This window comes from Dromiciops gliroides, chromosome 5 (genome assembly GCF_019393635.1).
Source record: "Dromiciops gliroides isolate mDroGli1 chromosome 5, mDroGli1.pri, whole genome shotgun sequence".
NCBI lineage: Eukaryota > Metazoa > Chordata > Mammalia > Microbiotheria > Microbiotheriidae > Dromiciops > Dromiciops gliroides.
This window is the reverse complement of record NC_057865.1, coordinates 181,199,127-181,224,854: the sequence shown is the minus strand read 5'-3', so window position 1 is coordinate 181,224,854 and position 25,728 is coordinate 181,199,127. Positions and strand designations below refer to the sequence as shown.

The 25,728-nt window shown below is 34.5% G+C and overlaps 1 protein-coding gene across 3 annotated transcripts in view; it reads left to right on the top strand.

Annotated features, from left to right (window-relative positions):
- Nucleotides 1–25,728, top strand: part of LOC122728395 (solute carrier organic anion transporter family member 1B1-like) — an 83,154-nt gene that overhangs the window by 19,520 nt on the left and 37,906 nt on the right. For all 3 annotated transcript variants that reach the window (XM_043966977.1, XM_043966979.1, XM_043966978.1), the window contains exons 3-9: nucleotides 5,213–5,354; nucleotides 9,655–9,787; nucleotides 13,301–13,422; nucleotides 13,641–13,787; nucleotides 16,856–16,954; nucleotides 20,274–20,519; nucleotides 22,410–22,574. In XM_043966977.1, coding sequence (XP_043822912.1) covers nucleotides 5,213–5,354; nucleotides 9,655–9,787; nucleotides 13,301–13,422; nucleotides 13,641–13,787; nucleotides 16,856–16,954; nucleotides 20,274–20,519; nucleotides 22,410–22,574 — 1,054 coding nt within the window. The remainder of the gene's footprint in view (nucleotides 1–5,212; nucleotides 5,355–9,654; nucleotides 9,788–13,300; nucleotides 13,423–13,640; nucleotides 13,788–16,855; nucleotides 16,955–20,273; nucleotides 20,520–22,409; nucleotides 22,575–25,728) is intronic.

Genomic DNA, 25,728 nt, shown 5'->3' with positions numbered 1-25,728 from the left:
AAGGAGTGACACAGGATCCTCAGAGTAAACAACCAGAGCAAACAAAATTTTGGTTTTTATGGTTAATTAGCAAGTTGGTCTGGGGTTATTTACAGACTAGAGCATAAGCCAGGCAAGTGAAGAACATGCCCCTCCTTAAATAATATGACCTGGGGCCCCTGAAGCTTGGGACAGTGCAGCCTTGAAGCATGGCCCCACTTTAAGAAGGAGTTAAAAGTCAAGATATAGCCTGGCAAGATGAGCAGGCAGAAAAAGTTGAAAATCAAAGAAAGTTTATTTAGTGACAAGGCAGATTAAGGTGCGCCCTCAGAAGAGGATAGCAATATCAGGGCTCCCACATAAAAAGCTTCCAAGACAAATATGAATTGATCTCAGGCCATAGAGGCACTCAAAAATGACTTTGAAGATAAAGTAAGAGAGGTAGAGGAAAAAATGGAAAGAGAAATAAGAGTGATGCAAGAAAGTCATGAGAAAAAAGTCAACAGCTCGAAAAGTCAAATGGAAAAGCTCTCTGAAGAAAATAATTGCCTAAGAATTAGGATTGAACAAATGGAAGCTAGTAACTGTATGAGAAACCATGACAAAATAAAGCAAATTGAAATGAATTTTAAAAAAAAATAGAGGGCAATGTGAAATATCTTCCTTCAAAAACTGCTGACCTGGAAAATAGATCCAGGAGAGATAATTTGAAAATTACACTCATCAAAATTAGCTCAAAGACCTTAAGATCATCAGAATTGGCTCCAGGAGGGAATAACATACACATTCAATTGGGTGGAGTAATCTATCTAACCCTGCAGGAAAGTAGGAGGGGAAGGGGATAAGGAGGGAGGGGTGAAAGAAGGGGGGGGCAGAGTGGGGTAGGGGTTAGCCAGAAGCAAAACACTTTTGAGGGGGTATATGGCAAAAGAAGACATAAAATAGAGTAAATATCATGGGAAGGGAATAGGATGGAGAGAAACAGTTAACAATAGTAATTGTAAAAAAATTTGAAGCAGAGGCAAAAGTAATGAAAGATGATGATGATAACGATGGATTGATGATGACTGGAGGGAAATGATGATTGATTGATGAGGATCAATTAATGATGAGGAATGATTGATGCTGAGGAGGATTGATTGACAATGATGAGGATTGACTGAAGCTGATGATGAGGAATGATGAATAATGATTGATTGATGACTGATGATGATTGCAAAATGTATGATACTTTGTTGGGCTATTGTGAATAAAATTCTTTGTCAAGTATAAGGTACTATATAAATGTTATCTATTACTGTTGTTGCAATAATCAAGCTCATGGGTTTATTGTAAAGAAATCTCTCTTTAAAGTACTATATACTGTGTATTGGTTTCTCATAAAGTCACCAGCTTCCATCTGTTCAATCCTAATTCTTAGGCAATTATTTTCTTGAGAAAGCTTTTTGATTTCCTTTCCCATTTGGCTTTTCAAGATGTTGACTTTTTTCTCATTACTTTCCTGCATTGCTATCATTTCTCTTTCCATTCTTTCCTTCCGCTCTCTAAATCTTCCTTCTATCTCTCTTACTTTCTCTTCAAAGTCCCTTTTGAGTGCTTCCATGGCCTGAGACCAATTCATAATTTTCTTGGAAGCTTTGGATGTTGGAGCTTTGACTTTGTAATTATCTTCTTCTTCTGAAGGTGTATTTTGGTCTACCTTTCCCCCAAGAGGCCTCTAGCTATTAATTTTAGAGAAGCATTTTTTTTATCATATCAAGGAAGGATCTCAATTATTATATTTCTTGATGTTTTTAACTTAAATATTGTTTTTTGGAGACTTTTGCTTCATCAGTGAAATCATGGGTTTTTTCTTACTTTTATTATTATGCCAATTTTTTTTAATGCTGAACAATTCTTGTGTTCTTTGAATGAAACCAACTTGTTGATGGTTGGTATTTTTGCAAATACTGTAGTTTTCTAGTATTTTATTTAGTAAATTTGTATGAATATTCATGATTATTATTGGTCTAAAGTTCTCTTTCTTTTTAAATCATTCCAGGCAGGACGGGAAGAGTGGTTGGGGCTATATTTGTTTCAAAGAAGGCATAGATTGAAGATCAATCTTGTTTCCTGTTTTTAAAACATTTATGTAATATTCTGATCATTAGCTCTTTGAATATTTGTACATTCCCATGGTCTAGGAAGTGTTCCTCACTTCCCACAGAAAATTAATATATAAGAGCTTTAATTATTTTTTCACATGTTGATTAGGTTAATTATGAAATTTTATATTCTTGTAGACATTCATCTATTTCATTTGTTTTCACTTACATTCATATAGGCTGAGTATAGCAATTTCTGATCATTTTTATGATTTCCTTGACTTTGAACTGTCTATTTTAAGGTTTGATGTCATTAATTTTTTACCTCTTTAAATCAAATTACCTATCATTTATCAATAGTATGTCTTTTTAATTTAAAAATAAAAGCTTCATTACCATTAGTGTAATTTTTGTCATTTTAACTTTCAATATACTTATCTAAATTTTATTTTCCAAATATCATATTTTATACTTATTTTAGGATTATTAATTTTTCCTTTTATTTTTCAATTGTATTATTAATTGATTAATCCTCCCTTCTCTTTGTTAATATATGTTCAGGGATATAAATTTTGTCTACAGGCCAATTTAGCTCAAATCTATACATTTTGGAATAATATTTCCTTATGATTATTCTAGTTAATAGACTATTATTTCTTGGCTTTCACCAAGAAAGTTGTATGGGATATTCAAGGAGCACTAGGGCCTCTGGTATGAGGGCTTTTTGAGCCCTTTTTAGGGCTGCTTATCCACCTTCAGCATCTAGCTGGCACTCAAATGTCACTTATGGCTCCAAGAAATTAGCATGTGCAATGGCCACACCCCAATAAACCATCATGGCAGATGGGTTAACCCAGGTTAAGGTAACCAATAGACCTCAAGCCTGTCAGTAAGTTAGGGAATATCTACTCCAAGACTGCAAAATATTTCCCCAGCAGAATGGGTGGATGAGAACAATTTGGTTTTGATGGCCATGAAGGCAGCTGAAGCAGGCACTATAGAGCTCTTAGGGCTTGATCAGACATTGAAGACACCAAAGTCATCCACTGCATCCTGGGTCATTGCCAGTCATCTCGAGTTTTGTCTTGCCACTGGACCTCTAGGACGCTAGAAGAGAGAGTGAGGCTGACTTTGTGCAATACTACCTCACTTAAATCCAATTCATGCATAAGTCAAGATATCACCCAATGGTGTCATTGGTCCTCTTCAAAAATGAAAGACAATCAACAATAACGTACACACATCCTAATACATAAGCTGGTCATTCACTCAGTCTTTCACTACTATTTCCTATAGAAGCTGGCACTTTAGCTGAGATTTGAACAAAGCCAGGAAAAGGGAAGTCAAGGGGAAAAAAAAGTGAATAAATGGAGTGAGAGCATTCCAGGCATGGGGACAGCCAACAAAAATTATAAGAATTGGAAAATAATGTGTCTTGGTCAAGGAATACTAAGGGAGTCAGTGTCATTAAACCAAGGAGTGTATTGGAAGAAAGAGAGTGTAAGACGTAGGAAAACTGGAAAAGTTGGAGGGGCACGTTATGAAGCACTGTGAAGGTCAAAGAGAAGATTTTATATTTAATCTCGAAGGAGATTGGGAGCTCTGGAGGTTATTGAAAAAGATAGTGACATGTCAGACCTGCATTACTGGAATATTACTTTGGCAGCCAAGTGGATGATGAAGGAAAAGGGGCAAAGTATAATGTGCATTGTGGAAAATAGAAGACATTTCAGAAGTGCTGTACTTACCCTTTTGAAAGAAAAAAAGTATGTTTCTTACTTTTTTCTCCTGCTCCAGTGAAATACCACACCATTTCTTTCTCCTTTCATAGGACATTAGGTTTTAAAGCTGAAAAGTGACTCAGGAATCAGCTAGTCTAAACTTTTAGTTTTACAGATAAGGAAAATGAGGAACAGATAAGGAAAGTGACTTACTGAATGTCATACAAAAAGTACTAAGTAATAGAACTAAAATATGAGCTCAGGTTTTCTGACTCTTAAAAATGATTTTCCCAGGGTGATCTTTAAAATTCTTTACTGTTCTAATGTTCTATAATATCATGAATCCTCATTATCTTTTTCTTTTCTTTCTGGTCATCTTCTATGTTGAATTCTATCTCTGGTTGTTACTACCTGTATGACCTCACACTTTGTCTAAGCCTTATATTCTTCCTTTGTAGAATGTAGTTGGTCCCTCAAATCCTTTCCATTTCTATGTCTCTTCTCTTTAATGGTCTTTTTCTTCTCATCCAAGAACCTCAAATCTCTTGAATAAGCCAATACTTAGAGACAAATTTCTCAAGTTCTTTTGCCTATTCCTCTGTCATGGAAATATAATTGCAGTTATTACACACATGATCTGTGGTCCCTCATACAGAAGCAAAAAAGTATATACATTTAATAGTACTGACAGAGTTCTCTCAGTGTCTACATATGATTTCCACCTTGAACTACCTTTTGTAGCTCCCCAAAATAATTCCCCCAAATAGTGCCATAGAAAAATGCCTGTTTGTTCTTGGCTCCTGATTACATATGTGATTAGGACTACTGTCATTAAATCAGCTTAACTGTTTCTCTCCCTCTCACTTGATAAGATTCTATTAATACACTGGATGTTAAGAAGAAAATATTGCTTATTTCCATGGCTCCTTTAGGTCATCTAATGATAGACCTAGGAGTTGGTGATTAATTGATCTTAAAATATCATCACCCTGGCAATTCTGCCAAGTGAAGCTGTGAAACTTGAGTTAAATGAGTTCTTTACTGACATGCTGGTGGGTAAGGTTAACATTTTTCATTAATTTCTTTTCTTTTGTTGTGGGGCAATGAGGGATAAGTGACTTTCCCAGGGTCACACAGCTAGTAAGTGTCAAGTGTCTAAGGTCGGATTTGAAGTCAAGTCCTCCTGAATCCAGGACCGGTGCCTTTTCCACTGTGCCACCTAGCTACCCCACTTAATTAATTTCTTATTCTTAGGTTGAAAATGGTGAGAAAGATAAATGTAATATTATGAAAGTTGAGCACACCTTTGAGAATAAAAATGAATGTCATGTTTTGAGGGGTTTGTCTTAAATTCATGTATGCAAACACAGAAATACTTCTGCCTTTTTATTCAACCATGTTTTCCTTTCCATTTTGTCCTTTGAACAGATGTTCATAATAGCGCTGTCATTTAGTTTTATTTGCAAATCACTTGCAGTAATTGTTATGAAAAGTTCCATCCCTCAGATAGAAAGAAGATTTGGGACAACATCCTCTGAAGTTGGTTTAATCGATGGAAGCTTTGAAATAGGTAATTTTATTTCATTAAAATCAATAACTAGTCTCATCTTGAGAAGAAAAATAACTTCACAGTTCCGATCTCAAATAAATTAATTGATGTGTAGTTTCATAGTGAGTCTTTTGACACCTCTCTCTAGCTGTTCCTCCCTCCCTTCCTCTCTCTCTCTCTGTGCCTCTCTGTTTCTTTCTGTCCATCTTTGTCTCTCTTCCACAATTTCTTCCATCAAATATACACAGCATTCCACTTATTAAAAACAAATTGGGGGGGGTGGCTAGATGGTGCAGTGGTTAAAGCACCGGCCCTGGATTCAGGAGTTCCTGAGTTCAAATCCGGCCTCAGACACTTGACACTTACTAGCTGTGTGACCTTGGGCAAGTCACTTAACCCCCATTGCCCTGCAAAATAAATACATTTTTTAAAAAATTGGAACATCTCTTTATTTTATCCTACTGCTACCATATATTTCTTGTTCTTTACTGCCAGACTTCTTAAATAAACTTTGAAAATGTTAAAGTAGCAGTGATATAAAGATAGCTGTTTAAATACTTAGAACCATACAAAATTTAATTGGGTTGCCTCGGTACATAATTGATCTTTTCCTCACTGTATATCTTCAAGCAAAGGATAGCCTATTTAAAGAGTATGGTAGAGAGAATTCTTATTCAGTTATGGGTTGGACAAGATGACCTCTAAAGACTATTCCAAATCTAAGATTCTAAGTTAGGCATTAAAAAATTTCTATTGTTTTTTTTTTCTTATCTTCTCAAAGTCAGATGGCATAGAGAATACTCCACCTTTCTATTGTCCAACCAATTGCTTGGTGCCCAGAGAGTTAGTCCCTCTGACACATCTCTCTGTGTTTCTCTCTGTGTGCCTCTGTCTCTGTCTCTGTCTCTGTCTGCCTCTCTCTCTCTCTGTCTCTGTCTGCCTCTCTCTCTCTCTCTCTCTCTCTCTCTCTCTCTCTCTCTCTTTCTCCCTGTGTGTTTCCCTGTATGTATTTCTCTATGTCTCCCTCTCTATTTCTGTGTGTGTGTGTCTCTCTCTGTGTCTTTCTGTCTCTGTGTCTGTCTCACTCTGTCTCTGTGTCTGTTTCTGCCTCACTCTGTCTCTCTCTGTTTCTGTCTCTCTGTCTCTGTCTCTCTGTCTCTCTGTCTCTCCCATTAACCTTTATTGCTACATCATCTAGATCTCTCTATGAATGACCTTTCCTCATCTTTCTGTTAGTAATCACATTCTCATTCTTTGTCTATAATCAGGTAAAGGATATTTGTAGCAAAATCATAGAACAATGGAAGTAAATAGTGCCATGAAAAGTGTACTGGAGTCAGGAAGATCAGTGTTCAAATCTGGCCTCACTCTTACTAGCAGCATGACCTGGACAAAGTACTTAACTTCCATTGGTCTTAACGTCCTTATCTATAAAATGGAGATGATTATAGCACCTACTCCTCAGGATGGTTGTAAGGATAAAATGAGATAATATTTGTAAAGTGTTTTAAAAACCTTAAAACACTATATACTAGCTATTATTACTTATTTCCCCAGTCATTAGCCTAAAAGTTTCTCCAATTCATATTCAGATCACTGAAGCAGATTATATTCTCTAAAAACTCTAGCATTGTTGTTGTTGTTGTTTACTATTCACCTTACAAAAATAAGCAAATGCAATCTCAAAACTGAGTCAGACACTAACTCAGTAACTTTATCTGATAGAATTTGTAGGTAGACCTATGCTCCATAGGACTGTCAAGGTAGATTTAACTCAACAATTGCTTTTCTTTTTCTTTTTCTTTCTTTTTTTTTCAGGGCAACGAGGGTTAAGTGACTTGCCCAGGGTCACACAGCTAGTGTCAAATGTCTGAGGCTGAATTTGAACTCAGGCCTTCCTGAATCTAGGGCTGGTGCTTTATCCACTATGCCACCTAGCTGCCCCTTTCAAGAATTGCTTTTCACATAATCAGATTTAAACCTCTGCCAAAGGAGCTATCAAGGGTCTGTCCCTTACATATATATTCATCCTCTTTAACTTTCGCCATACACTTGACATTACTGAGAAGTTACCTCATTCCTAGAACTTAACTAGTCACATGGTGTGGTAGGGTAAATGTCACTAGGAATAAGGAAATTTAGGTTCTAATCAAGTTCCTGCCCAAGAAGAAATTCTGTGACTTCATATAATATTTAACTTCTATTGAATTTCTTCATCTGTAAAATAAAGTGATCTCCAGCTCCAGAATTCTAGGAATTTACACTACCCTGGTTTTCTTCCTATTTCCCTGACCATATCTTTATGGTTTACTTAATTTCTTTCTTCTGTCTTTTAGTTGCAGATTTTCCTCATCAGTTCTTTATACTCTATCTGCATTAGATAACTTACTCATTCCAAAAAGCTTTAAATGTTGATTCCTTCACAAATCTAGATAACACTTGATTTCTATATTGCTATTATAATCACCACCTGTACATCTCTATTTCAATGTTTCACTCTATCTGAAACTCATATTCTACAAAAAACTCCTATACTAAATTCAAATTTGCTCAACAAAATAATTTATTCATTCAATGTTTCTGTCAGTGATATATTTATGGTAGAATATAATGAAAGTTTCTCATGGTTCAGAGTGGAAGTGCTATGTCAGTTATTTGGAATGAGGTAAACAGACTACTTGACTTAAATCTTACAAAGTATTTTTATGTTCTCACTTTTCAATAATCACTTATTTTACATTATTTGGCATTGAGATTGTATTACATATTCTTCAATTCTTCATCACAATATAATTCTTCACTCAATACAATTCTTTAAATATATCATAATATAATTCTTCATCACAAAACTGTACTTTTATTATATCAGATATCACAGTTTTTGACAGTCCATTTTTAAACATACCCTTGATTGTAAGTCTTGTGTTTTCAAATAAGTATAAATCATAATAGTTCCCAGTCTATTGAAAAGTGTTTATTTGCATCTCTTAGACAGATATTGTAGCCTTGCATGATGTGTGATATGGTGACAGGTCATGTTGAAGTATTCTATTTCCATTTGGGAATGTTTATAAGTTTTTCAACAATTCTACTTCTCAGTATACCAACATACTTTATTAGAATCCATTATTCTCTCAACAGGGACAAAATTCCAGGATCACTGGATTAAAAAAAAAAAGTGTGTGTGTGTGTGTGTGTGTGTGTGTGTGTTACAGTATGATGTCTATGGTCAGATATTAAGGCTTCCTTGAACTTACAACAGTATTTTTTTGTATAGTCATGAATGTAAATGTGAGTTTCAGTAGGAAAAAATTACTTCTCTTTTTGCAATATTTAATACTCTGGTATTTGTAATTCCTGGGCCATGATTAGCATTTTTTTCTTCATAGCTAAAAGCTGATTTTCTCTTTTTAAATTGTTCTTCTCTTTGTTTTTCTTATTTCAAGAAAACTATACTACCCGGGGCAGCTAGGTGGCGCAGTGGATAGAGAACCGGCCCTGGAGTCAGGAGTACCTGAGTTCAAATCCGGCCTCAGACACTTAATACTTACTAGCTGTGTGACCCTGGGCAAGTCACTTAACCTCAATTGCCTCACTTAAAAAAAAAAAAAAAACAACACACAAAAAAAAAAGAAAACTATACTACCCTATAGAGGATTTAGCAATAACTTCTTCAGATGTCTGATCCCTTGGAAGGATCTGTTCATATTTTTAAAGAGTAAATGAGCTCTTTCAATAGATGGTCCCATTTGGGCATTGTTTTTATTTCCAACTACATTTTCCTTCCGCTTTGGTGCTACTAATTCTGTGGATTTTTCCATAATAAATTTACCAAGTATATTGATCTATGCTTAGACATGAGCTAGTAATTGTCTCATAATAGCTTGCTCATTCCCAGTCAATTCAATCATTTGATTATAAATAACATGTCACGTTTATTCTCATCCTTTTCATGAATGTTTGCTGATTTTCCTTTCTTATTTCTCTCCAAATAAAACCTATTATATTTTCAAGACTCAGTTTACGTCTCACCTCCTCCATGAATCCTTTCTTAATTATGATTTCCCTTATTTGTATTCTGACTATTGCAATCTTATTATTGTACTTAGGACAACACAACCAAATTTTATATTTCATATGTATTTGTTTGGCTTGCTCAGATAGAGTCTAAGTTCCTTGAGAACAGAGACAATAATTTTAATACTTTATTTTTCATTTGTACTCCCTCCAGCAACCACCAAATACTTCATATAACAAGTGTTCAAGCCATACTGTACTTAGAGAATTAAATTATACTGAAATGCAATTTTTCTCCTTCCAGGCAATTTAATGGTGATAACCCTGGTAAGTCATTTTGGAGCCAAATCACACATTCCACGGATAATTGGAATTGGATGTTTTGTTATGGGAATTGGAAGTATTTTAACTGCATTACCTCACTTCTTCATGGGATAGTAAGTATTAAACAATTGTTGCGTTATTTTTCAGTTGTTTCAGTCATGTCTGACTCTGCATGACCCCATGCAGAGTTTTTTTAGCAGAGATAATGGAGTTTTTTGCCATTTCCTTCTCCAGTTCATTTTACTGCCCTAAGTATTAAACAATAATCATTTGTAAATATAGAAATAGAATTCCAAATATTCAGGCTTACTACAAACAATTTCTCTTTAAGAAGATTCTCTAAGTTTATGAAAATGTTGGGTAAACTTTCCACATATATTAGTATAGATGACAGCTACTTTTATAGCCAAGGCTTATGAACATCAAAAAGGTTTGGGAAATCATATGAAAGTGAATGAAAAGGTTATAAATTTACATCTAATGTATATTTCATGTTTATGAATTCTATAACAACTAGTAGAATTTATCATTCTGATAAGGAGAAAATGCATTAGCTAAGGAGTTTAATTGACAATTAAACAGATGAATATTTTCCTGGTATTAGAGGTAAAGGACAACATGGATGAGGTGATTGGATAATTTCTAAGATTACTGCCATCTCTAACATTCTATGCATGAAATCGACAAACATCTGTGGTGACATAATCACTTTTTCTTTAATGTAGGTTTTAGGGAATACTTTTAAATGTAGGATTGTAATTTGTAAAGACTAATGTATCTTTTTAAAATAATTCCATTTTTGTGGTTTTAATTTTTTACTTTGATCCAGTATATGTATGCCATCCTCATGAAGCCCCAATGAGTGTGATATCACAATTGAGAAATATTTTCCTAATGGCAAAACAGATTTCCTTAGCAAAGGGAATTGGTGGTTCTTTAAGTCAATCAATTAATCAATCAACCACAACCATTTATTATTCACTACTACTTGCCAAGAAGCCTGCTAATAGAGAGGATATAAAAACAAAGAAACAAAAATAAAAAGTTCCTTCCCTCAAGGAACTTACATTCTATTATGAGGAGGCAACATGTACAAATATAAATAATGAAGAATAAGTCCAAAATAATTATAAGATAGTGTGGGAATGAAGCTAATAGCAGTTTGGGGGGATCAGAAAAGGCATTGTGTACACAACGGTGTTTGAATTACATGTTGAATTAAGTGAAAGATTCTTTAAGATGACATGGGGCGGGGGGGTGGGGGGGAATTCTAGACATAGAGAATGGCCCAGAAATGGATATGGAGTGCCATATGTGAGGGAAAAAAAAGAAGCTAAGTTTAATGGGAATGAGAGTAATATATAATGACCTTAGAAAGACAGATTTGAACCAAGCTCTGAAAATTTTTAAAAGCCAAACGTAAGTGTTTATAGTTTACCCTAAAAACATTAATGAGTCCCTGGAGTTTATTAGATAGCAGAATGACAGTAGTGTGAAGAATGGATAGATGGGGGAAGGAAAACGGATAGGTGGAGGCAGGAAAATCAAATACGAAATCATTGCAATAACCTACATCAGGGGTAATAAGGGCCTGAACTAAAGTGTTAGCTCACTGAATAGATAAAAAGGGGTTATAGATACAGAAATGGCAAAATTTTGCAACTGATTAGATATAATAACTAGAAATTCATGTAGTACTTTAAGGTATGCAAAGTCCTTTAAATATATTTTCTCATTCAGTCCTCAAAATAATCCTGTGAATTGTTATTACATAATGTTTATCTTTTTGTAGATAACAAAACTGAAGCTGAAATTAAGTTCAAGTGACCTACCCAGGACCAAATAGCTACTAAGTGTATGAGGCAGGAATCAAACTCTTCTTGACTTCAAGTATAGCCCTCTCTCAACTACACCAGAAAATGTAGGAAAAGGGAGTGTGAGGAGTCACGGGTAACAGTATGAACTGGGCAGGCTCAAAGAATGCCCTCAACAGAAATAAGAAAGTTCAGCAGAGGGATGATTTGGGGGAAAGGCTGGTGATTTTTATTTTGAACATATTGAGTTTCAGATGCCTTTGTGCCATTAAGTTTGAAATATCCAATAGAAGGTTGGTAATGGAGGGCTGGAGCTCAGCAGGGAGACTGAATATATTTACATGTCTTTGGCATGTAGGTGACAAACCTATCACTGGTATTTAGAGGCTATTACTGATGTGTATCAGATTTTAGGTAGGACTACCCTTCTCTACATGCTATTTCACTCAATACTAAACTAATTATCATCTTGTGTTCTAAAGAAATCAAAGGAACAGCTAGGTGGCACAGTGGATAAAGCACTGGCTCTGGATTCAGGAGGACCTGAGTTCAAATCTGGCCTCAGGCACTTGACACTTACTAGCTGTGTGACCCTGGACAAGTCACTTAAGCCCAATTGCCTCACCAAAAAAAAAATACTACTAAAGAAATCAAAGAATATCTTCTATTTCCTTATAAATTGCTCTAAGCCTATGCTATTTATTTAATAATTTAGAGAAACCAGTTTAACTACAAGCTTTTGCTCATCTCTCCACATATAGTTTTTAATTTCCTAGGTTTAGAAAAATGTCTGTTATTAGATATATGATTTATTCACAGTGTAGCAAAGAATAAAACAGATATCAATCATTTATAATGTAACAGGTCTAAGAATGATTATATCAAGGCAATCTCTCAACATTGACTGTGGAAATGAAGTCCCATAATTTAGATCTTTCAATATGTCTTAATAACTTTATCCTTGACAATCAAATAACTCTATTACTCAGGAAGCAAGATCCCTTAGTCCTTTCTCTTTGTCCACAAATAGTCTCTCCACCCAAGATAATTCAAAAACACTTAAGAATAAAAGTTCATCTTCCACTTTCATTACATACTACTCACAAATTACAGATTAAATTATTAACTCCCCAAGATTTCATTCCCTCCTATGAATTTGGTAACAGCCTCCATAGTCTCTATGAGAGGGACTATTGAAGCTGAGGAAACAAACCCTTGGGAGCTGATGATAGTATAAAGAGGAGAATTAGACAAAGAGAAAAGTAAAGGAATATATGGATGATTAACCAGCCATGGAGTCTGAAAAGGAGTGGTCATGTGATTTAAAAGAGAAGCAGGAAAGAATAGTTACATGAAAACTCAGAGAATGGAGAATGTCGAAGAGGAGTGAGTGGTCAGTAGTGTCAAAGTCTTATAGGCCAAGAAAGAAAATAACTGGAGGAAAGCTTCCATATTTATCATTTAAGAAATAGTAACTTTGGAGAAAGCAGCTTAATGAGTAATGAGGTCCAAAGACAGTTCTAGGAGTCTGGTTGAAATGGAATATTCATATATACACACAAAAACAATAGAAAGGGGATTTTTAAAAATTCCTTTAACAATGTTGAAGGGTTTCTGTTAGCTCCTAGTTGCTGGTTCTACTTGGAAAAGATTATATTGTTATTTCTGATGGACATTCCTAATTCATTATTATCCATTATCCATTTACTAAAAATAGTGCATTATGAAATTGGTCTATGTGATGTTGGCATATAAAACATGAATAACTTGCTTGGCAATACTTTCTTTAATATTCCAATTATATTATCATAGTTACAGGTATGACACAACATTAAATGTTAATCCACTTGAGAACTCAACAGCAAGCTACATTCCTTGCTCAATTGATCTCAATTCAACTTTCCATAACAAATCATCTGTACTTTTAGAATCAGGTAAGCACTGATGATAATTAATGTAAAAAAAACATTGCAAAGACAGATATGTTTCTTTCTCCCAAGATATATATTTAGTTGACCATGAAAATACATTTGACATCTAATTAGACTAATAAAGTTGTTTAAATTAAAGAAATACAAACATATTCAGGTAGAAAAATAACATAGGGTCATAAGTATATAATGCTAAGAAACCAACTTTCTTATGTTCAAAGGTTGCAAAAAAGAATCTGGTTTACCTATGTGGATATATGTGCTGATGGGAAATATGTTACGTGGAATTGGGGAAACTCCGATTACACCCCTTGGACTCACATACATTGATAATTTTGCTAAAGAAGGACATTCTACTTTTTATATAGGTAACATATATTTGTGATCTTTGGATACATTTTGTACCCTTTGACTCCATTCCTTTCTTCTAGGGGCAAATCAACAAATGATTCATTGGAAACCCCTGTTGTGATTAGCTTACTTCAATTCAACTTTGGAAAAGATAGCTTTCATCTTACTCTAATCCCTGAACCCTGATTCCTAAAAATAGCACATGAATCTTTTTTTAAAGAACAGTAAGGAATATATAAATTATTTTATTACCAAACAAGATGAAGAGATATTTAGGTGGTTAAAATAATGAAGAACAAAATTATAGGAGATGTAACTATCAATTTTTTTCTTATAAGTACAACTAGGAAAAAAGCATATTCTTTTTTACCTCTACCTCACCTTCTTCACTGACCCATCAGCTTGATTTTATATGGGCTCAGCAAGCCCATCTAATACAGCCTGGGCATTAAGTATAGTCCTAAGTTTTTAACTGATAGAGATTCAATTTGATTGGACTAATGGCCTTTCTCCAACTGTAGATATGGCTATGAAAGTCCTAAGACTGAAGGAAAATCTTTTAAATATCCCTCATCTTGATTTTCTTTCCCCTACTATTTCTAGATACTTTTTTCCCCTAGGCCTCTGGCATATAAGGAACTTAAAGTCAACTTATTTCTATTCTCTAGACACAGCCCTAAGGAAATTGTTTCCTTGACCCTAATTCCCTATATGAAAAAGACCTCCCATGTAAGGAACTAAGCTTCAGTCTTCTTGCCCTAACTTCTGACAGTCACCTAGTAACACCTCCTAGAATTTTGGTGAGAGATGCAGGATCTCTCCCTCAATTTGACCCTTATTAAAGCACATCCTTAAACAATTTGTTAATAGGTGGCTCTACCTATTGAGAAGTAATTGTCTCTGTTATTTACTGTTGTAGACTTCTCCCTGAACTCACTACTTCCTAAATACCATGTGGCCCAAGATTATGAGATGAATATAGTGTCCTTATGATTTAAATGACCTTTCAATATACCCTCCTTTACCCTTTTCATCTCTAGTGTTCAAATCATCATCCAGAGACTAAATAAGACTAGTATATTCTTCCACCAATAAGAGGGTTGGGAGAAGTCATCATCATAGAATTAGAATGTGTAACAGTAATCACTTATTTAAATCTGTTCTTCCTTGATTACCCTCATAATAATATTCCATCAATGTGTTCTTTTGAGGAAAAATGAATTTTTGTCATTTTATTTTGTTTTCCCCCAATTACATGTCAAAACAATTTTAACAATCTTTTTTTTTTTTGAGTTTTGAGTTTTGAGTTCTAAATTCTATTCCTCAGGGGCGGCTAGGTGGTGCAGTGGATAAAGCACCGGCCCTGGATTCAGGAGTACCTGAGTTCAAATCCAGCCTCAGACACTTGTCATTTACCAGCTGTGTGACCCTGGGCAAGTCACTTAACCCCCATTGCCCCACAAAAAAATAAAAATAAAATAAAATAAATAAATTCTATTCCTCCTTCCCTCCCTGCCCCCTTCAGATATTAAGCAATCTGATATAGGTTATACATGTACAATCATGTAAAACATTTCCATATTAGTCATTTTGTTAAAGAAAACGGGAAAGAAGGAAGGAAGGAAGAAGAAAAATAGTATGCTTCTGTCTGTATTATGAAGTTATCAGGGAGCAACTAGGTGGTGCAGTGGGTAAAGCACCAGCCCTGAATTCAGGAGTACCTGAGTTCAAATCCAGCCTCAGACACTTGACATTTACTAACTGTGTGACCCTGGGCAAGTCACTTAACCCCCATTACCCTGAAAAAAAATGTGTTACCAATTCTTTTTCAGGAGGCAGATAGCATTTTTCAACATGAGTTCTTTGGCATTGTCTTGTACCATTGTATTACTAAGAATAGCTAAGTCATTCACAGTTCTTCATCATACAATATTGCTTTTACTGTGTACAATATTCTCCTGCCTCTGCTCAATTCACTCTGTATCTGTTCATGTAAGTCTTTCCAGGTTTTTTTTCTGAAATGATCCTGTTTATTATTTCCTATAGCACAATAATATTCCATTGCAATCATATACCACTATATGTTCAGCCATTCTCCAATTGATGAACATTCCCTCAATTTCCAATTCTTAACCTCTAGAAAAAGAGCTGTTATAAATATTTTTGTTCTTTTTCCCTTTTGTTTTATCTCTTTAGGATATATACCTAGTAGAATTGTTGTATTAAAGGGTATGCACAGTTTTATAGCCCTTTGGGAATAGTTTTAAATTGTTCTTTAGAATGGTTGCACCAGTTCACAACTACACCAACAGTGCATTAGTGACCCAGTTTTTTTGCATACCCTCCAACATTTATCATTTTTCTTTTCTATCATATTAACCAATCTGATGCATGTGAGGTGGTACCTCAGAGTTGTTTGAATTTGAATTTCTCTAATCAATAGTGACTTAGGGCACTTTTTCATATGACTATAGATAGATTTGATTTCTCTGTCTGAAAGCTCCTCTTCATATCCTTTCACCATTTATCAATTGGAGAATAATTTATTCTTATGAATATAACTCAGTCCTCTATATAGCTGAAAAGTGAGGCCTTTATCAGAGATACTTGCTGGAAAATTTTTTCCTGAATTTTCTGCTTTCCTGCTGATTTTGTTGGCATTAGTTTTGTTTGTATAAAAACTTGTTTTTTACTTTTACAGAATTAAAATTATTCATTTTACATTTTGTAATGCTCTCTATATCTTGTTTGGTCCTAAATTTTTCTCTTATCCAAAAATCTGACATATAAACCACTCCATGCTCTCCTTATTTATTTATAGTATCACCCTTTATGTGTAAATTCTATACAATACGAGATGTTTGTCTATACCTAGTTTCTTCCATACTGTTTTCCAGTTTTCCCATAGTTTTTTGTCAAATGGTGGGGTTTTCTCCCCCCAAAAAAGAAATTGTTTTAAAGACATCTATTTCTTCAATGGATAATGTTATAGTGTTTTACTTCCAAAAAATAAAAAGTGTGTTAAAGACACAATTAAACTATGTGGGGGGTTTTGTAATGGTTGAATTATTTTGTAATTTTTCAGGCATTTTACAATCATTGTCAATGATTGGCCCAGTAATGGGTTTTCTTCTGGCATCATTATGTGCAAAACTGTATGTGGACATTGGGTATGTAGATCTAAGTAAGTACAAAATCAAATAATCATTTATAGAATTTTATCTATTGGCATCATTCTCCTGAGAAATTTATTTTCTTATCCCATCTAACAATGTTGTAATATAGTATAATATATTTTTCCTACTTTACAAATTGGTAAACCATGGTAATCAGTAACAAGAATAAGCTTGGTGTTGTCTATATGATACTAACAAAACCAATTGAAATTAACACATTCAAATAATCATTTAGGAGCTTTTATATATGATCCAATAACTAATTTGGACAATTTCTCCAACCCTGAACTCAAAAGGCATTTGTTGGAATAAACCATTCTTTTGGAAGAATGCAACACGAAGGTAAAAATCAATATGGAGTTATTAATTTGGTGGTTGACAAGATACCCCAAATATTTCACTTTGGAACTAGTTTGAACAATTTCACCTAATGAAACTGAAAGATGTATCCACATTGGGAGATTAAAACTGTTTTGATCATTTTTATCACCCAATGAACTTTCTGTGTGTTTTCTGATCAACTAATGGCTGGCTCTGATTAATGAGTATATTTATATTTCTTATTTTTAGAGTTACTATGGAGAGTAGCTTCCATATGTCAAAGGAAAACACAGGAGATATCTCCAAAGTATCATATAGCTGGAATTATTTGGATATCTGCTCCCTCTGGGGCTCTTTATGTGGATACTTCACTTGTAATGATATACAGCACAATTCTACTTAGACTGCGTAATAATCACTCCTAACAAAGTCCTCATGCTCAGGATTGACAGCCAGATTCCTTTAAGCACAACCTCCCATCCAAAGTCACAGTCTTGGCTTTCCTCATAGAAAGGTTCCACAGGAGTGCCTCTGCATAACAACATTAGCAAGGTTGCTTTTGAGAGTATCTTCCCTAGACCACTGTTTAAAACAGCTGAATAAAAAAATCTTAGAAAGGCATAAGGTTGTTGATGAACATTCCCCAGTCTTCTAACTGCAGACTGCAGGATGGTTGAATTCAAAACTTTACAATGGATAGAGAGATTCACCCCCAAAAAAAATTCATTTGCTATTTCAAAAGCCATCTAGCTTATTTTTGTTGCTCCATATACCTAAACAAATACACTCCCCCAATATATATATATGAAACCAACCACTGATCAAGTTTTCTTTAGCTATTGGTTAAGACAAATTTTTCATTTGTGACTAAGTTGTTCAAAGATTCAAATCATCTCATTTCTTTCTCTAAGCTTGTTCAATTCAATTCATTAAATTCAACAAATATTCTCAGGCAGCTACTGTGTGCAGAGCACCAAATAATGTGGAAGATACAAAGGTGAAATAAAATATTGGCCCTGACCTCATTACTTCATGGACACTATAATGCCGTTGCTACAGAAATAAATAACTGATAGCTATTTTTCTGTGAAACTGGTCCTCAGAAGGCAGGAAAATAGTCCTTCAATGAACTCTTTTTTTTTCTTTCTTTCTTTTTAGTGAGGCAATTGGGGTTAAGTGACTTGCCCAGGGTCACACAGCTAGTAAGTGTCTGAGGCCAGATTTGAACTCAGGTACTCCTGACTCCAGGGCCGGTGCTCTATCCACTGCACCATCTAGCATCCCCCTTCAATGAACTCTTATTGGAAGACCATCTAGCTTGGTAGAATCTACCAGAGAAGGCATGGCCATTAAGAGTTCTCTGTCACAACAAGTCAATGGAACAAAACTAAACATGTCTGTCTGATGTAATGTGAACCAGTCTTCAAATTGATATGGTTTAGTACTAAGTTGGCATTCCAGAGCCAGTGAGTATCCTTCATAGCAAAATCCTGATTATTCCCTAGCAACTGATACAAGATCAAACATATAAGATCATAATAATAATCTACTGATGATAGTTGAATTTAGGAAATTTTGCTTCACTTTCTACCCTGGTTTAAAAAAAAAAGACCTTCCATTATATATATACATGCAAGTCAGTCTCTGGCCTTCAGTTTCCTCTAAGACCTAGTGAGTTAAACTAGATGGTCTCTGGCATCTGCTTTAGCTCTGAAATTCTTATGATTGATCTAGTATTAACCATATTTCTACAAATAACTTAATTCTAGGTACATAAATCCAATATTATTAGTACTAAAAATGAATTTGTTGTTTAGTCATTACAGCCATATCGAATTCTTCATGACCCCATTTGGGGTTTTCTTAATAAAGATACTGGAGTGATTTGCAATTTCCTTCTCCAGCCCATTTTATAAGTGAGGAACTGAGTCAAACATGGTTAAGTGACTTGCCCAGGCAACTAGTAAGTATCAGAGACCAGATTTGAACTCAGGAAGATGAGTAATCTATCTACCGGCACTCAATCCACTGTAGCACCTAGCTAGATACTTGAAAGGGGAAAAAAATGATGTAGTTAACTGAGTCTGGTTCATTCCACTTACCTGTTGATTAAGGTTTATAAGCATAAGTGACCTGCTATTAGGTCATTCGACATTTAACGAAAGTAGACTTACTTAGCCAGAGAATAGAAAGGCTATTCAACAAAGACACAAATATAAGGAGCCCGGATAGGCATGGGTCCCCCATTCTTACTTTAATAAATGTATGTGATTAGCAGGGCTGGATATAGTGACCCACTGGGCCTTAGTCCATCTGCAAAGTCTAAAGGGTACTGACTCCACATAGGTGGGCCTTTTATGCCCTTAACTACTAAGCTACATCCACTTAGGCAGAGGGCACCAAGAAATTGCATCAATGAAGATATTGTTTGAGCCTTAGCCCCTGGGCTGATCAAGTCTTAAAGACAACTTCCTTGTCTTCTAGTCCTCAAATTCACTATGCCACACTACATTTCTGAAAAAGTAAGTCATTGTATTATTATTTAAGTGAGCTATTAGATTATATTTAGAGCTATATTCCATTTTAAAGAATGTATAGCTCAATGCTGCTATTTGAGATTTATACAACTCCAATACCACCTGGGGATTAACAGTTTAGTATCGCACAATCCTGAACCTCAGACAGTTGAAAACAGGGTATGCTTCTCATTTCATCTTTGTTAATTTATCATAGCACTGTCCTTTGCACATAGAAGGTACTCAATATATGTTTGTTGCACTGTCTTATTGCATTGAATTTAATGAATAGAACTATTCATTCCTTTTCCCAGATGGTTTAGATATATTGAAGTTTTACTAGTGTTAGTATTTTCTCATTTATTTGATTGCTTTTTTCTGCATTAGGTAAAGAAAAATGGGGTGATTTAAATTTCAGTAAAAGAAAATCATAACACTTCTTAAAATGACACATTTGCATTGTGAATTTTTAAAAATTATTTTGTTGCAGGCACTATAACAATAAAGTCAACTGATTCCCGTTGGGTTGGTGCTTGGTGGCTTGGATTTCTCTTAGTGGGAATCCTTAGTATTGCTTCTGGGATACTATTCTTTTTCATTCCTAAGAGTCTGGAGAAACAAACAAAGGAAAGGAAAACTCCAGCATCTTTGGATGTATCTAGTACCAATGAAAGTAGGTGCCAAAGGACAAATTTTAAAAATCTGGAGAAAACCAAGAAGCCTAAAGATTTGGCAGGTAAATATTTCAAACTAACTTTTGTTTGTCTATATAAATTAAGGGAAGCAAATTGTTGTGTATATGTGGGTAATGGGAGGGAGGAGAGAAGAAATATTCAAATTTTCACTGAATGGTAGGATAGGGTTTTTTTTTTTAATCTCTCACATTAAATGTGCAATCCAGAAAGAGAGAGAGAGAGAGAGAGAGAGAGAATGCAGTCTTACAGCTGAAAGTAAATTAAAGATCATCTAGTACAAACTTTTTATTTAACAAATGAGAAAACAGAGGCTCAAATTAAATGGTTTCTCCAAAAGTATACAGGATTGGTACCAAATCCCAGACTAGAACCTACATCTTCTTATGCAGGAGTAAAGAAAGATGAAAAAAATGTTTTTGAAGAAGCTTTATCTCACAGTCCACAATTTGCCTTATATGCTAACAAAAGCTTTGCCCTGTGTCCTCTAGTATGGACAAAAAAATTTATATATTTTTTGTAAATTTGATAAAGCCAGGAAAAGTATATTTTGTTTAATATATATAAAGAATATTATCTATTCACTCGATTGCAGGATTTAGAGTGGAAAAATCATCTAGTCCTTCTTCATAATTTTATAGCTTAGAAAACTGGGGATCCAAGGAAAAGAGTACCTTGACCATGGTGACATATAGCATTTGGATTAAAACTCAGGTCCTCTGATTCCAAATTCAAGGACGCTCTTAACATATTCCTAGTTATGGTTTGATTTAAATTTAGCCTCTATTTTTTCTGACCATAGTTCAGGGTTGAATTAGACACATTTAGAAGGTTTGCTTAATTACCTCGTCATTCTTCTTCCCTTTAAATCCCCCAAACACCAACAACTTTTAAAAAAATAGTTCCCATACTCTTTGAACATTTTTCTAATTGTAATAATCCAATGGATCTCCCCACTCTTCCTGCTTCTTTCCCTCACCTTCCTCTCTCTCTCTCTCTCTCTCTCTCTCTCTCTCTCTCTCTCTCTCTCTCTCTCACACACACACACACACACACACACAAACATACACAGTGGACAACTGTATCCTTGTTGTGGTGCTACACCTTGTCTGCAAAGGAACAAAAAACATATGGCTTTTTATTAGCATAAGAGCAGGTGATCTTATGGACACAAATCATTCTAAAATAGGTATCATTGGGCCGCAATATATTTCCAAGCATCAAGAAGTGAAAGAAAGTACACTACCAAGGAAATGTATAGCTCCCAAACAAAGGGAACCACTTGTATGGTGGGCAGAAGGAATAACACATGAAAAGCCAACATGTTGCATTAAGATACATAAAATAGAAAATCACCCAAAGGAAATCCAATAATACATTGGGCGGATCTTTTTTGGAGGAGCTAACTATAGAAGAACATGGCTAAAAATTCACAGAATGAGAAAGCCCCTTCAATCCCTACAACATACTCTCTATTGATGGCAAGAATATCAAGATTGATATGATTATAGATGCATGGAAATGTTAAAGAAGTAAACTGGTATAATTACCAATACATTGGCACCATCCTTATAAATACCCCCAAGGAATGACAAACATTTCTAATCATGCACCATCCTGTAGCAGAAAAAGCAATGGAATTGTTCTGTCACATACACACACACAAAAAAAAAAAAATGAAAAAACTGGTTTGTAAAACCATCATTCTCTTAGTTAATATTGTGACTTTGGGCAAACTATCATCTCTCTGAGCCTCAATTTTGTCATCAGTAAAATAAAATAGTGTCAGTATATTTTCTAACTCTAGCATTCTATGATTCTATGATTAATTGCTTTATCCCTAAGTCTGTTACCAAGCTTCCCAGAAAAAAAGGGCTATTTCCTGAATTTGTTGAATTATCTCCTCCAACAAAGCTTTTATTTTTTTCTTCTAGGTTTTTTCTACTCCTTGAAATGTCTCCTTAGTAACTGGATGTATGTTACCTACTTGATTTCATCATTGTTTACCTTTAGTAGCTTTATTGGGTATATTACTTTTATTTCAAAATTTTTAGAACAGCACTTTGACCAGTCACTGTCAAAATTGAACTTTTTACTTGGTAAGTCTTACTATTTGACTTTACTATATCATTTGCAGTGAGCCATTGCAGATTGAGTAAAATTTAGAATTCTTTGCTCTGTATTTAAGGTACTCCTAATGCAGGCACCATCCTATCTCCTAATCTTATTTCATATAACTCCCCCCTCAAAAGTTCATGTTCTAACCAAAATGTATTATTCTCTCCCTAACAATTCCTGCAGTGCTCTGTATCTATACCTTTGCGCTAGTTTTCCCTATACCTGTAATTTCCTCCAAGTCCCCTCTCACAGAAAAATTATTTTTAATATTATTATATTTAATTTTTCTCAATTATATGTAAACAAAAAAAATTAACATTTGCTTTCTTAAATTTTGAGTTCCAAATTCTCTCTGTCTCTGTGTGTCTCTCTGTCTCTGTCTGTCTGTCTGTCTCTGTCTCTGTCTCTCTGTCTCTCTGTCTCTCTCTCTCTCTCTCTCTCTCTTTCTCTCCTCCCCCCTCCTTGAAAGAGCAAGGCAATTTTATATAGATTATACATGTGTAGTCATATAAAACATTTCCATATTAACCATGTTGTCAAAAATACACACCAAAAAAAGAATAATAAAGAAACTTTTAAAGGTATTCTTCAATTTTCATTCAGATTCCATCAGTTCCTTCTCTGGAGGTGGAAAGCATCTTTCATCAAAAGTCTTTCATAATTATCTAGGATCGTTGTATTCCTGAGAAAGCCAAGTCCTTCAGAGTTGATCATAGTAAAATGTTGCTCTTACTGTGTCAAATGTTCTCCTGGTTCTACTTATTACATTTTGCTTCAATTCATGTAGTTCTTCCCAGGTTTTTCTGAAATCATCCTGCTTGTCCTTTCTCATAGCACAATATTATTCTATCAAAATCATATATGACAACATATTCAGCCATTTCCAAATTGATGGGAATCTCCTCAATTTCCAATTCTTTGCCACCACAAAAAGAGCTACTCTAAATATTTTTATACATATAGGTCTTTTCCCTTCCTTTAAATCTTTGTGGTATTGCTACATTAAAGGGTATGTAGTGTTTTATAGCCCATTGGACATAGTTTCAAACTGCTCTCCAAAATGGTTGGATCTATTTACAACTCCACTAATAGTGTATTAGAAACCCAATTTTTACACATCCACTCCAACATTTGTCATTTCCCTTATCTGTCATATTAGCCAACCTGATAGGTGTGAGGTGGTACCTCAGAGTTGTTTTAGTTTGCATTTCTCTAATCAACAGTTAATAGAGCGTTTTTCATATTATATAGATAGCTTTGATTTCTTCTTCTGAAAACTGCTTATTCTTATCTTTTGACTGTTTACCAATTGAGGAATAACTGGTATTCCTATATTTGACACAGTTCTCTAGATATTTAAAAGAGAAAGCCTTTATCAGAGAAATTTACTGTAAAGTTTCCCAGTTTCCTGCTTTTCTTCTAATCATGGCTTCATTGGTTTGTTTGTGCAAAACCTGTTTAATTGAATGTGATGAAAATTATCCATTTTACATCCTGTAATGCTCTCTCTTATTTGGTTATAAATGATTCTCTTATTCATAGATCTGACATGTAAACTATCCCATGCTTCTTTAATTTGCTTATGATACCACCTTCTATGTCTAAATCATGTACACATTTTGACCTTTTCTCATTATATGGTATGAGATATTGTTCTAAACCTAGTTTCTGTCAAACTGAAAAGCAGTTTTCCCAGCAATTTTTGTCAAATTCTGATTTCTTTTCTCAAAATCTCAGATCTTTGGGTTTGTCAAACACCAGATTACTATTGTCATTTATTACTATGTATTATATACCTAATCTATTCCACTGATATATCACTCTATTTCTTAATGAGTACCAGGTTGTTTTGATGATTGTTGCTTTATAATACAGTTTGAGGTCTGGTAATGCTAAGCTGTATGTATACCTTCACATTTTTTTTCCACTGATTCCCTTGATATTCTTGACCTTTTGTTCTTCCAGGTAAATTTTGTTGTTTTTCTAGTTCTATAAATTTTTTTGATAATTTGATTGGTATGACAGTGAAAAAGTAAATTAATTTAAGTAGAATTATCACTTTTATTATAGTGACTTGGCCTATCTATGAGCAATTAATATTTCTCCAATTATTTAGATCTCACTTTATTTGTACAAAAAGTATTTTTGTAATTGTGTTCCTACAGTTTTTAGGTTTGTCTTGGGAAGTAGACTCTCAAGTATTTTATATTATCTAGTTATTTTAAATGGAATTTTTCTTCCTAACTCTTGCGACTGGACTTTGTTGGTAATATGTGGAAATACTGATGATCTATGTGGATTTCTTTTATAAACTACAACTTTGCTAAAGTTGTTAATTATTTCAACTAGGATTCTAGTCGATTCTCTAGGATTGCCTATCATCATTCCATCTGCAAAGTTTGATAGTTTTGGTTCCTCATTGCCTATTTTAATTCCTTCAATTTCCTTTTTTTCTTATTGCTATACTTAGCATTTCTAGTTCAATATTGAATAATAGTAGTGATAATGGCAATGCTTGCTTCAGCCCTAATCTTATTGGGGAAATTTATCCCGTTAAAAATAATGCTTGCTGATGGTTTTAGATAGATACTAATAATTTTTTTTTTGGTGAGGCAATTAGGGTTAAGTGACTTGCCCAGGGCCACACAGCTAGTAAGTGTTAAGTGTCTGATGTCAAATTTGAACTCAGGTCCTCCTGACTCCAGGGCCGGTGTTCTATTCACTTCACCACCTAGCTGCCCTGATACTAATCCTTTTAAGGAAAGTTTCATTTATTCCTATGCTTTCTAGTCCTTTTAATGAAAATTAGTATTATATATTATCAAAAGCTTTTTCTGCATCTATTGAGATAATCACATGATTTTTGGTGCTTTTTAATTATTATTGCTAATTATTCTGATAGTTTTCCTAATATTGAACCAGCCCTGCATTTCTGGTATAAATCACCCTTGCTCATAGTGTATGAACTTTGTGATATATTTCTGTAATACCACTGCTGGTATTTTATTTTAAAATTGTACATCAATATTCATTAGGGAAATTTGTTTATAATTTTCTTTCTCAGGGGCAGCTAGGTGGTGCAGTGGATAAAGCACTGGTCTTGGATTCAGGAGGACCTGAGTTCAAATCCAGCCT